The sequence below is a fragment of the Anolis sagrei genome, chromosome X (genome assembly GCF_037176765.1).
Source record: "Anolis sagrei isolate rAnoSag1 chromosome X, rAnoSag1.mat, whole genome shotgun sequence".
In the NCBI taxonomy this organism is placed as follows: domain Eukaryota; kingdom Metazoa; phylum Chordata; class Lepidosauria; order Squamata; family Dactyloidae; genus Anolis; species Anolis sagrei.
Genome location: NC_090034.1, coordinates 53,001,196 through 53,015,589, shown reverse-complemented (window position 1 = coordinate 53,015,589; position 14,394 = coordinate 53,001,196). Strand labels below are relative to the sequence as shown.

Genomic DNA, 14,394 nt, shown 5'->3' with positions numbered 1-14,394 from the left:
TTGAAATAGCTGGAAATAGGGGCATCTGGGAGTTGGAAGCCCAAACCCCTGGAGAATCGCAGATTGAAGAGACAGAAGTGTCTCCATTCTCTGGACAAAAGGCGACCAACTTGTCCTACAACTTGCCATCTCTCTCCACAATTTCATGATTTCGGAAGGATCCCTCCGGCTACGCCACAACGCCCTTCCATCTAACCCACGGCTTCCAATTAAATTAAGAACCTAAAGTAGAAGCTAGAGTTTGATAAAGTTCATAAATAAAAGGGGGAAAGGGGGGAAAGGAAGGAAGAAGTTCAGTGCATCTTAGGGTTTATTTCCCAAACTGATCAGCCTCCAAATGCTCTCTTAGAGCTGGAAGAAAGGGGTTCCAGAAAATCTTGGAAGGAGTCGGACATGTTTTGTCACTAAAAGAAGCAGCGGCCACTTCCTCCTTATTCCTGAAGAAGAAAGTTCCTTCCTTCCTTCCTTCAGGAAGCTTCGGTTATTGCACTGTGCCAACGGACGGGGAAAGGAGAGCATCGGCGAGCCACCCGTCATCGCTTGACTTTGGCGTCCTCCTTGATCTTCCAGATCATCAGCTCCATGCAGGCCCTCGCATCCTCGCTGGAGTCGTGGCCGTCCACTGCCGGAAAAGAGAAGAAAAAGGATAAATTTTACCCTGTGAGGTAACACAAATGATACACGACATATTTCATCGCATAATAGTCGCACACTCATACACATCGTTGTTCTTTTGGTTTCGCAAAACTGGCATTTTTGTGTTCCTCGAATAATATTAGATTAGATAGAATATCTTTATTACAGTCCATGACCAACTGAAAAGAAGAGGGACATAGTCCCGTACAAGCACATAAAGTTAAGGGTTAAGACAGCGGTTCTCAACCTTCCTAATGCCGCGGCCCTGCACTACAGTTCCTCCTGTTGTGGTGACCCCCAACCATAAAATTATTTTTGTTGCTAATTCAAAACTCATTTTGCTACTGTTATGAATCATAATGAAACATATGAATCTGATATGCAGGATGCATTTTAATTCACTGGACCAAATTTGGCACAAATAGCCGATATGCCCAAATTGGAATACTGTTGGGGGTTTGTTTGGGGTTTTTTTTTTTGGGGGGGGGGGCTGATTTTGTCATTTGGGAGTTGTAGTTGTTGGTATTTATTGTCAACCTACAATCAAAGAGCATTCTGAACTCCACCAACGATTGAATTGAACCAAACTTGGCACACAGGACTCCCATGACCAACAGAAAATACTGGACGGGTTTGGTGGACATTGACCTTGTGTTTGGGAGTTGTAGTTCACCTACATCTAGAGAGCACTGTGAACTCAAACAATGATAGATCTGGAGCAAACCTGGCATGAATCCTCAATATGCCCAAATTTAAACACTGGTGGAGTTTGGGGAAAACAGACCTTGACATTTGGGAGTTGTAGTTGCTGGGATTTATAGTTCACCTATAATCAAAGAGCATTCTGAACCTCACCAATGACAGAATTCACCCAAACTTCCCAAACAGAACCCCTATTAACAACAGAAAATATTGTTTTTTTCTGATGGTCTTTGGCAATCGCTCTGACACCCCCTCACGACATCCCACGGGTCCCAACCCTAGGTCAAGAAATACTGGTCTATGACCAGCTCAAGAGAAGAGGGGCATAGATTTTGGAAACTGCCTTGCCTTTGGAGAAGGAAAGAAGGGAGGGAGGGAGGCTTCTTTCCTCCTCCTTTGACTGAGGCAAAGCATTTTAAAAAAACAAACAGAAGCAGAGGTGTATGTTTGAGACTGGATCATCCCTCCTCTTCCTCCTCCTGTCTTTAAACCAATGGTTCTCAATCTGTGGGTCCCCAGATGTTTTGGCCTTCAAATCCCAGAAATTCTACCAGCTAGTAAACTGGCTGGGATTTCTGGGAGTTGTAGGCCAAAACATATGGGAAGCCACAGGCTGAGAACCACTGCTTTAAATGAAACAGAAATCAGAGATTCAAAGGTAGATTTTTTTCCTCACGTAACTGTCGCATCCTCTTTTTCGATTTAAAGAAGGGACAAAAGTGCGACCATTATAAAATGAAATACGGTATAAATTCAAAGGCCTTTTAAGGCAACGTCTTGTTCTCTACAAAGCTAGACTTTTGGGAACCGAAGGAGGGAAAAATCATGGGGAGAATAGGACTCCTATTTGGGGGGAAATAGCCTCGTTTGGGCCCCAACCATCAACGTCCCCTCCTTCCTCCAGTTCTTCCTTACCGCTGTCCTGGATGATGCGCTTGAGGTAGTCTGCCATCAGAGTGCGCAGCGCCCGCTTATAAGGCAAGCCCAGGCGGTGAGGGAAGACCACGGATGTGTCCACTACCGTGCAGTGGATAAGCTGGGTAAAAAGTCCAAAGAGTGACCCATATTAAGACATTATTTCTCTATGTGCTTTCATCCCAATGTGCAAAACCGCCTCTGAACAAATGACCCAAAGTTTTGGAATCCAAGCCTCTCTGAGAAGCAGCTGGGGATGTGTAGCTTGGAGAAGAAGAGGCTGAGGAAAAGGGGAAATGAGAGCCATGTTTAAATATTTGAACGTACTCATTGAGGAGGGACCAAGCTTAATTGTCTGCTGCTCTGGAGACTACGGCACAATGGAGCCATGGGTTCAAATATCAGGGAAAAAAGATCCCACCTAAACGTTAAGAAGAACTTCCTTACACTAAGAGCTGCTCACTAAGAGCTGGGCCAGGCTTTAGCACAGCAGGTTAATCACCAGCTGCAGTAAATCTTACAACCAGAAGGTTGACAGTTCGTAGCCTGGATCAGGGTGAGCTCCTGACCTTCAGCCCAGTTCCCTGCCCATCTAGCAGACTGAAAATAGCAATGTGAGTAGATAAGTAGGGACTGCGTTGAAAGTGGATATTCAGGTAAGTGCTATTCTATCAAAAAAAGAGGAAGTTTACGAACAAAAAGCTCTTTGGCAGGGAATATGGAGGGACAGCACAACCACCACCAACCCGCCCCATGCTCAGAACCGAGCACACCCTCCAAGATGCAGAAAGATGGGAAAGCCTATATATACACCTCTATTTGTTTTGTCTGTTTTGTCATTGCATAACCAGCATTGAATATTTGCCATGATTTGTTCTGTGATCCGCTCTGAATCCTCTTCTGGGTGAGAAGGGCAGAATATAAATACTGTAAATACTGTAAATTCAGCAATGGAATATGCTGCTCCCTGGAGGTTTTAAAGCAGAGACTGGATGGCCTCCTTTCAGGCGTGCTTTCATTGTGTTTTTCCTGCATGGAAGAAGGGGGTTGGACTGGATGGTCCTTTGGAGTCCCTTCCCACTCTAGGATCTTATGTCTGCATTGTGTACCTTGAGTGCAAACAGGTCGCTTTCCAAGCTGTGCCCGATCAGAACTGTGTCTGCACTGAACATGCTCAGCAGCACGGCCTGGACATCCCGGAGGGAGATGGTGGCATTCTCCAGGTCCGCCGCAGTCACACCAGAAAACCTGCCAAGACAAGACCGGTGTCAGCCATATAAGTTCGGAAATCGCCGCTTCTGAATGGTCAGTATCACAGTACAAATCTGCTTCTGAATGGATAACAGAATGGACAAGAAAGTTCTATAGAGTCCACAACAATACCTAATGGCAGTTGTTGACTGAAGGCAGATTCTTTTCCTCACGTAATAGTCGCAACCCCCTAACTCCAAGAGAGATTGGGATTCATTCTACAGCATAGTGACTCCTTCAAGGTTTTCTTCTTTATTTCTGGAAGCTTTGGTGGCCTAACACTTTTGTTTATAAGGAAGGAATCCTAAGCAGGCAGCAACTGTAATGCAAACCTTTTTCGATCATATTACAAAGAGAGTTCTTTTTGCCGTTAAACATTACATTCGGCAGGAAATACTTTTTTTCGGTTTCAGGATTCAGAAAATGGAGGTGCACCTTTAATTTCAATGGTGCACTAGACTCAAGTAAATAAGTATATATATATATGCACAAATCCTGTGCAAAGGAAAAGCCACAGCAGAACGGGTTCCCCTTCAAGAGAAGGTCGACTCTTCCTTTGCTTATCTAAACCGAAGCTGGGGGAGCCTGGGGCCAAATTTAGTCCCAAAACTTCGGAAACTGTAAGGGTCTCTGACAATGAGGTCCAGAAGCAGGTCTTTAAGGCTCTTAATAGCCACAGCCTCTCCTAAACTGTGAAGTGGCACAATAGGGGTACCCCGTAACGATATGCAATGGCCAGGGGCCCTCACCTCGTGTTGTAGTCCACCACTTTGTGGTCTGGCTTGACAAAGGTGTCATAGACTACCTTCCGGTCTGAGTCGATAACCGTGACCCGCGTCAACTCCAGGCCTTGCTTGGTGTAACACTGCAGAGGTAGAGCAAACAAAGGGAAATCCCGTCCTGTCAGAAAGGACTTTTTCAACATTTCACTATGTAACAAATGTTTCTAAATGTTCTGTTCCAGATCTGAAAGTGTATTTCCTATATCATTGTGCAGTCCTAACTTTGAAAATAGTTGTTCTACTCCAGAAACTTTGTTTTTATGGCTGCCACAAACAAGGCTGAATTGGTTGAGATGCCGATGAGATATTGAAAAGCTATAGGAAAATGTGCTGCAAGATGTCGCTCAAAAACAAAGTTTCAGCAGTTTAATAAACTTTTCCCATGTTTTTATGACAGAACAATTAGGAAATAACATTTATAACTCAGGAACAAAAATTGTGCTACATAGTGTGATCCATGACATTGGGGAGATTTTTGGCGTCGCCCAAAACGGAAAATCTGGGTCAGCTCTCTGGAATGGGTCTTGGGGGGCACTGTGTTGCAGTGGCTCCACTCCTTCCTGGAGGACCGGACCCAGATGGTGATGCCAAGGGACACTTGCTCGGAACCCTGGTCATTGACCTGAGCTCTATTCTTTCCCCCATGCTTTTCAGTATCTACGTGAAACCGCTGGGTGAAGTCATCTGGAGTTTTGGAGCTGGGTGCCATCTCTACGCAGATGACACTCCACCTCATTCCAAGGAAGCTCCCTGGATCCTGGACCAGTGCCTGCCAGCTATTATGGACTGGATCAGGGCCAACAAACTGAGGCTTAATCCAGACAAGACAGAGGTCCTCCTGGTCAGTCACAAGGCTGACTGAGGTCTAGGATGGCAGCCTGTGCTGGATGGGGTTACACTCCCCCTAAGGACACGGGTCTGCAGTCTGGGGCTCCTCCTAGATTCAACGCTGACGCTTGAGGTTCAGGTGTCGGCGGTGGTCGAGAAGACCTTCACACAGTTAAAACTTGTGCGCCAGCTGACTTGGCCATGATGGTCCGCCCCTTAGTGACATCCAGAATGGACTACTGCAAGGCACTCTATGTGGGGCTGCCTTTGAAGACGGTTCAGAAACTGCAGATAGTGCAAAGGTCGGCAGGCAGATTACTAACTGGGGCTATACAATGCCCCTACTAAAACAGCTCCAATCGCTTCAGACTAGTTTCTGGGCTCAATTAAAGGTTCAGGTTATCATCTATAAAGCCCTATACGCTTCAGGTCCAACCTATCTTTGAGACCGCATCTCTTTCTACGAACCAGCACGGGCTTTGAGATCTGCCAGGGAAGCCCTCGTCTCAGACCCACCTCCATCTCAAGCACGGTTAGTGGGGACAAGAGAGAGGGCATTCTCGGTGATGGTTCCCCAGTTCTGGAATACTCTCCCAAAAGAGAGTAAGATTAGTCCCCACCCTCTAATCCTTCCGATCCAACCTAAAAACATGGATTTTTAAACAGGCCTTTGACCTTGAGTAGGCTGTAATGGACCTATATGAGGTTGACACTGTGGCACTGTAGTTTGTGAATTGCTGGCAGCTAGTTTTATCTACAGATGTTCTGCATTATAAAAGCAATTTTAATTTATATTATTTGTATTGGTAGTGGTTGTTGTTATAATTTTATGTTTTACTGTTTTATATTATATGCTGCACCTTGGAGTCTCTTTATGAGCTGCCCTGAGTCTCTTTGGGGAGACGGTGGCAGGATACAAATAAAGTTTATTATTATTATTATTATTATTATTATTATTATTATTAAGATGCCATTCCTGGTTCAATGGCCCAATTCTTCAAGTCTCGCTCACCATTTCGCAGTCCAAGGCGTAGATACCCGGGTAGCCGTCGGCGCTGGGGAGCTTCTCGAAGGTCCTGACGAAACCCTCCAGGTTGTCCTTCCGTCCATCTTGGACGTGTTGCTTGAGGGGGGAAACAGGAGGGAATCACTGGAGGAGGAGAAGCCGAGGCAAAGCAGCACCATGTGAGGCTGGTAGTGAGAGCAAATCAGCTGACTTACCTTGGCAACCTGGCAGCCAGGTGATCCCACTGCGCCAGAGCAGCAGCTGTAATGTGTTTCCCAGCCACCTGGAACTGAGAATGAAGAAAAGAGAATAGCCATCAGCATCAACATTTGTGAGATATGGAGCCTTATTATGTGTTTCAGTTTGGTTTTGGGCCAGAGAGAGCTTTGTTTGCCTTGGTAGACGACATTTGGAGAGAACTGAACAGAAGGGGTGCCTCCCCGCTGGTTTTCCTGGAGCTTTCAGTGGCTTTCGATACCATCATCATGGTGTTGGGACTCGCTGCTGTTTACTCTTATTAATTAGCCCCAAACCTTCAGAGTTTTTGTTCTATCAAACACTGAAGGCAACACTCTCTATGTGGGGTTGCCTCTGAAGACTGCCCGGAAGCTGCAATTAGTCCAGCGCTCGGCAGCTAGGCTACTGACGGGAGCTGGGTACAGGGAGCGCACAACTTCCACAAATTAGCTTCCAAGCACAATTCAAAGTGCTGGTTTTAACTCATAAATCCCTATAGGGTTCCGGCCCAGCTTACCTGTCCGAACACATTCTCCTCTATGAACCATCAAGGATGTTAAGATCTTCTGGAGAGGCCCTGCTCTCGGTCTCACCACCTTTGCAAGCACATTTGGTGGGAATGAGACAGGGCCTTCTCTGTGGTGGCCCCTTGACTATGGAACTCTCTCCCAAGCGAGATTAGATCTGCCCCTTCCCTCTTGTCCTTCAGGGGGCTAGTGAAATCCTAGTTATGGAACGAAGCATTCCCAGAATACTGGCTGAGCCTGGTTACAGACCAAAGTGAGTGAGCACATATGTGGACTGAGTTGAACATGATTTTACCTTGGCGATTTGGTATATATGTATTTTATCTAGATGTATTTTAATCTTGTATTGTTGTATGATGTTTTAACTTGTATTAGTAGCATTGAATCATTGCTGTAAACCGGTCTGAGTCCCTCTACGGAGGTGAGAAGATTGGGATATAAATGTTTTTAAATAAATAAATAAATAAATAAATTGTTGCAACAAGTTTAATTGATCAAGACACCTTGCTGGATGGAGAGTGCCACACCAAAAATAAGACTCAGCTTTATAGTCAAACTTTGAGCATGCACAAAGCTTGGTGAACTTTTCTCTTCCTTTGTTCTCTCTTATCAGCATCCTTGTGCCTGCTTCCTGAGGAGCTTCCATTTCCCTTCTTCCTTGTAATTAGGCAAAAATCTTCTGAAGTTTTCCCTCATCTGAGCTATCTGTTTTAGCTAGTATTTTTCCACTTCAATTGCCTTATTGTCTCAGCTGGTATTTTTCCCCATCACTACCTTAGCCCTAGTCCTCTTCAATGGTATAATTCTGGGCTGCTTTTCTGGTATGGCGCTTGGAGACATTGAATGTTTGCCTATATATGTGTATACTGCAGTGGTTCCCAACCTTTTTTTGACCAGGGACTACTCTCCTACATTACTTCCAAAAGGGTCATGAATCGGTTTTTGGTCAGCTTTAGATTTGGTTTGGTTATTTGGGGTACTGATTCAGAAAACCGCATTGGATAGAACACATGAGCTCTAGCTTCTGATACAGAACATATGCCATCCAGTAGTCACCATCTGCTCACCCACAGAAAACCATATTTAATAATCTAGAACAGATGTAGTAGTCTTTCATAGGTAGTCAGCTTCTCCCCTCCCAACATCCCCGTTGCCTCAGCACTATAAGAGGGTTTTGAGAAACCAGATGCTCTTGTTGCCATGTGGTTTCAAGGCAACGGTGTGGTAATGGTGAGGCCATGGACCATATTGCAGAAGCATATGAGAAACTCGGCCTCTCATTGAACATCGAGAAAACCAAAGTGCTCTTCCAGCAGGCATCAGCCAATCCCATTACAATGCCAGAAATACAGCTTAATGGTGTAGCATTAGAAAATGTTGACCATTTCCGCTCCCCTGGCAGCCACTTCTCCACAAAAGTCAACACTGACCGTGAAATACCACACCACCTGAGTTCTGTGACTGCAGCATTCTTCCGAATGAAGCACAGAGTGTTTGGGGACTGGGACATCCATAGGGATACCAAGGGGCTTGTTTATAAAACTATTGTCCTCTCAACCCTGTTATACGCCTGCAAAACGCAGACTGTCTACAGACGTCACATTCAACTCCTGGAATGAGTCAACGGTCAGCAGCCAGGTTACTAACGGGAGCAGCGCTCAGGGAGCATACAACTCCTCTGTTGCGCCAGCTCCACTGGCTGCCGGTTTGCTACCGGGCACAATTCAAAGTGCTGGCTTTAGCCTATAAAGCCCTAAACGGTTCTGGCCCAACTTACCTATCCGAACGCATCTCCTCCTATGAACCAGCTAGGGTGTTAAGATCGTCTGGGAAGGCCCTGCTCTCGGTCCCGCCTGCGTCACAAGTACGTTTGGCGGGGACGAGAGACAGGGCCTTCTCAGTGGTGGCCCCTCGGCTATGGAACGCCCTTCCTACCGATATTTGATCGGCCCCCTCCCTGTTGACATTTCGGAGGAAAGTGAAAACCTGGTTGTTCAAGCAGGCATTTGAATAGGCAGTGTAACGGACATAGGAATATGGAACAATTGGATGATGAGACTGGATCTTGATTTTAACTATGAGATGCTAATGAGATGTTCCATTGATTTATACTGACTGTTTTTTATGCTACTGTTTTAATTACTTTTAACTGTTTTATTATGTTTTTGAGCATTAAATTTTGCTATTGTTAACCGCTCTGAGTCGCCCAAGGGCTGAGAAGAGCGGCATACAAAAATATTAAATAAATAAATAAATAAATCAGTGTTGACTCCTAAAAATCCTGCAAATCTATTGGGAAGACAGGCAAACAAATGTCAGTGTGCTGGAAGAAGCAAAGACCACCAGACCTGAAGCAATGCTCCTATGCCATCAATTGCGCTGGACTGAATGCCATGTTGTCCAAATGCCCAATCACCGTCTCCCACCGTCTTCTAACTCAAGAACAGAAAACTGAATGTTGTTGGACAGGAAAAGAGATTGAAAGATGGGCTTAAAAGCTAACTTTAAAAATTGTGGCATAGACACTGAGAACTGAGAAGCCTTGGATGAAGGGCTTCCTGCAGGGGAGGCGGTCTGTGGGACTGTGAACTTTAAATTGAATTTTAATGGTGTTTATTATTTTTGAACTGTATTCTAACCTCAAATTCACACAGTACTATTGAATCACCATTGAATGTTTGTATTTGTTTTGTTTTAAGTGGTGACCATTGTGTGTGGAACGATTTCTCAGCCTGCCGGCCAAACATAAGAGGCTTCAGTTGAGCAGGCCGAGGAAGAGTTCACGGTGCCTTCCTTTGTGGAATTAAGGAAAGAAAAGGCTCCGCTAAAGAGATCAGCATGGCTTTTCTGAGAAGAAGGCGGGCAGTCGGGATCAGCCGTGAAAGCAGCATTTAAGGGTTTGCAGGGTGTTACCTGACTCCTGACTGCAACCTCTTGGAATCTTGGACTGCTATTGGACTTCGGCTTTGGACTTGTGGACTCAAACTTGTTGCTTCAATTACTGGTAATTGGCTCTTGAGCCTGGAATGGACATTTGGCTTATCCTCCTGCTTGTTCCCTTGAGTATTTGACAATTCTGTGAACTATCTGTTTTGAATGGGGACCGTTATACCCTTTCGCTTGTTGTTAGAGGCCCTGGCTGTCACAAAGGGCCCAAACTCAGTATATTTTGGATTTTTAAAAGATAATAATAACAGGGAGTACCTCTCTGTTTCCGCAATCTGCCCCAGTGATGGACACACTCTTCTTTACGGACGCAGTTCCCAGACGGCGTCACCATGTATTCGGCGCCACAACGGCAGCAAATCCGGCAAAAACCTAGAAACATTAAAACAACAGGAAAGCTGTTACATATGCAAACCAAAGAGGTTTTTTGGGGTTTTTTTTTTGAACAAGGTAAAATTTGGTTCCAAAAGCAGAAGCAACACAGAAGGAAGAGACTTAGATTATTATTCCACTTCCCCAAAGCAGACATTGTTATTTCAAAATGAACACTATGGACATGTAAAAAAACAAAGAGAGATGAGAACTAATTAGCTCTCTGTATTCGGTTGGGTTAGAGCTGCAAAAGCGGGAAGACTGCAAATCTATTTTAAAAAAAGAACCGGATGTTGAACTGGAGATTCTTAAAGAATCAGAGGAGCAAATGGTAGAAACAGAAGAACAGCATGCCTCGAGGGCGTGTGCTTGCTCCATCAATGTTCAATGTTTACACAAACAACCAGCCACTGTCAGAAGGGACAGAGTTTCATCTATGCTGACGATCGTGCCATCACTGCCCAAGCAGGGAGCTTTGGAATGGTTGAACAGAAACTCTCCAAACCTTTATGTGCTCCAACTGCCTATCACAGGGAAAACTAGCTGGTTCCTAATCCATCGAAAATGCAGAAGTATGCTTTTCACCTTAAGAAGAGACAAGCATCTCGAGCTCTGAGGATCACCTAGGAAGGAATCCCACTGGAGCATTTCAGCACACTAAAATACCTGGGAGTCACTCTGGACCATGCTCTGACTTACAAGAAGCATTATTTGAATATCAAGCAAAAAGTGGACGCTAGAAATAATATCATACGAAAGCACAACCTGGGGATCACAACCAGACACAGTGAAGACATCTGCCCTTGCGCTTTGCTACTCTGCTGCTGAATACTTATGTCCAGTGTAGAATACATCTCACCACATTAAAACAGTGGATATGGATCTTAATGAGGCATCCCGCATTATCACAGGATGTCTACGCCCAACACCACTGGAAAAAATATACTCTTTAACAGGTATCACACCACCTGATATCTGCCAGGAAGTAGCAGCCAATAATGAAAGGACCAAGGCAGTGACATCTCTGACCCATCCTCTGTTCGGATATCAGCCAACAAGCCGATGCATTAAATTAAGAAACAGCTTCGTATGATCTACAGAGATACTTGCAGGAACACCTCAGCAAGCGAGAGTCCAAAAGTGGCAGGCTAAAACCTGAAACCTCAATCAGTGGCTGAGACTGGATGAGAGACTTCCTCCCGGGCACACAGAAGACTGGGCAACTTGGAAGGCGCTGAACAGATTGCACTCTGGCACCACGAAATGCAGAGCCAATCTTAAGAAATGGGGCCACAAAGAAAAGTCGACAACATGTGAGTGTGAAGAAGAGCAAACAACAAACCACCTACTACAATGCAGTCTGAGCCCTGCCACATGCACAATGGAGGACCTTCTCGAAGCCACAACAGAGACACTTTAAGTAGCCAGCTTCTGGTTAAAGGACATTTAGCATAATGCCAAGTTTTAAACTTTGTTTGTGGTGGGTTTAAAAAAAATATGGGAACTGTTTTCTCAATTTGCTTCTGACACAATAAATAAATAAATCCCTCCCTCCCGCCTCCCTCCCTGGTTAGGATTTCTAGGCCATCCTGTACTACTTTGCTGGCAATGTGAGTTTGAAACAAATCCACAAAGGCCGCAACGGTGACTGTACAGGCAGTCCCAAAGTTACGAACAAGATAGGTTCTGTATGTTTGTTCTGAAGTTGAATTTGTATGTAAGTTGGAACAGAGATATTTTGCAAGTGTAACTTCAACCAAAAAATATTTATTGTTCAGCTTTGGATCGCATAGCAACACTGTGGTGTTTCCGTTGCTGGTTGTGTTCCTGTTCCGAAGATTTCACCTCACTTTCTGTCCCTGTGAGAATTAGATTTTGGAAAATTTGGCTTGTTGTGGAAACAAGGATTGGAGATAAAGCTTCACTTGAGACTCCTTTCCCCCAGTAATAACTTTTTCATGAGTGGATTTCCCTTCTGAGGGGAAGATTCCTCTAACTTCCTGTCATCTCAGCCCATTCTTAACTATGAGTCATTTGCAAGTTGGGTGTTTGGGCAGCTTGTATTCCAGAGCTCAACTTAGAACGGGACTCACCGTCACTGGGTTTCTTCTCTTCCGCAGAGAACACCACGGCGCGGCCGGGCTTCTCGGGACACGGTAAAGGATAACCATGCAACTTCAAGTCATCCTCTGTCAGCAGATACTCCTTGAGCCGTTGGTACAAGGTGGGCCCTGAGAATGACAAGGACCTTTTAGTTCTTACCAGGCAAAGACCCAAGGATTTTGAATGCTTCTGGTGGAATGCCTTCACAGGAGATAATCAGCCTGGCGTCTTAAGGGCTTTCAGCACTCACTGCAAATGTCATATGGAAACCAACGTTTATGGACATCACAGATTCCTCTCCAAAAGACGAAGCCTGATTTCTCCCTCGAAAAGGCCTAAACTGAGGCTGTCATATTTGGACGACTCATGAAACCAATACTGGGGAAGATAATAAACGGCAGGTGCTGTTCAAGGAGACACGGAGGCCACGATGCAAGTGGATTGGCTCAAGACTTGAGCTGAAGGCAGTATATAACAGATTTTTGAAAATAATACCATAATATAATTATAATAATCTATATCTATACACATAATGAGGAGCCCCTGGTGCAATGAGTTAAAGCACTGAGCTGCTGAACTTGTTGACCAAAAGGTCACAGGTTCAAATCCGAGGAGCGGCATGAGTACCCGCTGTCAGCCCCAGCTTCTGCCAACCTAGCAGTTTGAAAACATGCAAATGTGAGTAGATCAATAGGTACTGCTCCAGTGGGAAGGTAACAGCACTCCTTGCAGTCTTGTCGGCCACATGACCTAGGAGGTGTCTACTGACAACGCCGGCTCTTCGGCTTAGAAATAGAGATGGGCACCACAACCCAGAGTCGGACACGACTGGGCTTAATGTCAGGGGAAAATGTCTACCTTTACCTATACACATAATAAAAGTGAAAATGTGTATGTGTACAGTATATGTGGTGGGGATTCTCCAGTTACACAGACAGCCTCCTGCCTCCACAAACAAGTTATAGTTCCAAGTGCTGTGAAGCCTCCAAAGGCACTTCCTCAACTGACATTGCAGGTTAGAGTGAGCACCATGAACATGTAGCCCAAGCCTTGCTAATGACTTCTCAAACACTATGGCCCACCACCTTTCATTCGGGGACCATTTTATCCTAGATTTGAGATGTTTTGTTCACCACAGGCAGGCATCCCAGGGTTTTTCTCTCTCCATCGGTGTGAAATGTGCATGACCTTGCCCAATGCCTCTCCCTTAAACCTTTCCTACCCTTTGCTATGGCACACAGCAAGTTGAGAGGATTGATCACCAATCCTCTCAGTTTGGGGAACTGACTCAACAGGATTGAAGTTGTAGTTCACCCTGCATCAAGGCAGAACACTGTGACCCCCTTAATGGACCTGGACCACATTTGGCACGAAAAACCCTCATGACCAACGCAAAATACTGGAGAGATTACGGGGGGATTCACCTTGATTTACAGCCATTTTACGTACTGGGATTTATAATTCACCTGCAATCAAAGAACACAACGAGGGATCTGAACCTACTTATATATTCCGGCATATAAGACAACTGAGCATATAAGACGACCCCCAACTTTTCCAGTTAAAATATAGAGTTTGGCATATATTCGCCGCATAGGACTACCCCTCTTCCAACGCACACCAAATAAAATTTTTAAAAGCATCAGATTTGATTTCAATATAGTAATTTTCCTATTACTGTACCTCCTTCTCTGCCTCTCAGATGTTGTACATGCGCACCTGCACCGCTTCACTGCAGTCTTCAGGAGCGAGATCTGAGAGGCAGAGGAGGAGGTACGGTAATAGGATACAAGGGCGGGTCAGACAGGTAAAAGAGGTGTGTTTGTCTGGGCCCAGAGCCCCTCTGTCTCTTTTTTCCATACCCCGGGCACCTCGGAAGCCTGCAGCTTGCTCCGCCCTTCACTTACACCTTCCCAGTGAGGCGCCCCTTCACCTCACCATCGGGACCGCATTAAGTCCACGAATCCTGATGAATGGATTTTCTTCTACTGTACTTGTACAGCATCGCCCTTAATGCTTTCATACAGTTGCTGCATATGGCAGGGACATGGCCATTGCCATTTTTGAGCTTCTCCCACCATATCCGGCA

The 14,394-nt window shown here is 45.2% G+C and overlaps 1 protein-coding gene across 1 annotated transcript in view; it reads right to left on the bottom strand.

Moving 5' to 3' along the window:
* Positions 1-297: 297 nt before the first annotated feature.
* The window catches only part of REXO1 (RNA exonuclease 1 homolog), a 41,846-nt gene continuing 27,749 nt past the window's right edge, over positions 298-14,394 (bottom strand). Inside the window, exons 9-16 of the mRNA XM_060785055.2 lie at positions 12,296-12,433; positions 10,089-10,202; positions 6,336-6,409; positions 6,127-6,237; positions 4,254-4,369; positions 3,363-3,501; positions 2,254-2,374; positions 298-622 (exon numbers count right to left, since the gene is read on the bottom strand). Coding sequence (XP_060641038.2) covers positions 534-622; positions 2,254-2,374; positions 3,363-3,501; positions 4,254-4,369; positions 6,127-6,237; positions 6,336-6,409; positions 10,089-10,202; positions 12,296-12,433 — 902 coding nt within the window. The 3' untranslated portion in view covers positions 298-533. The remainder of the gene's footprint in view (positions 623-2,253; positions 2,375-3,362; positions 3,502-4,253; positions 4,370-6,126; positions 6,238-6,335; positions 6,410-10,088; positions 10,203-12,295; positions 12,434-14,394) is intronic.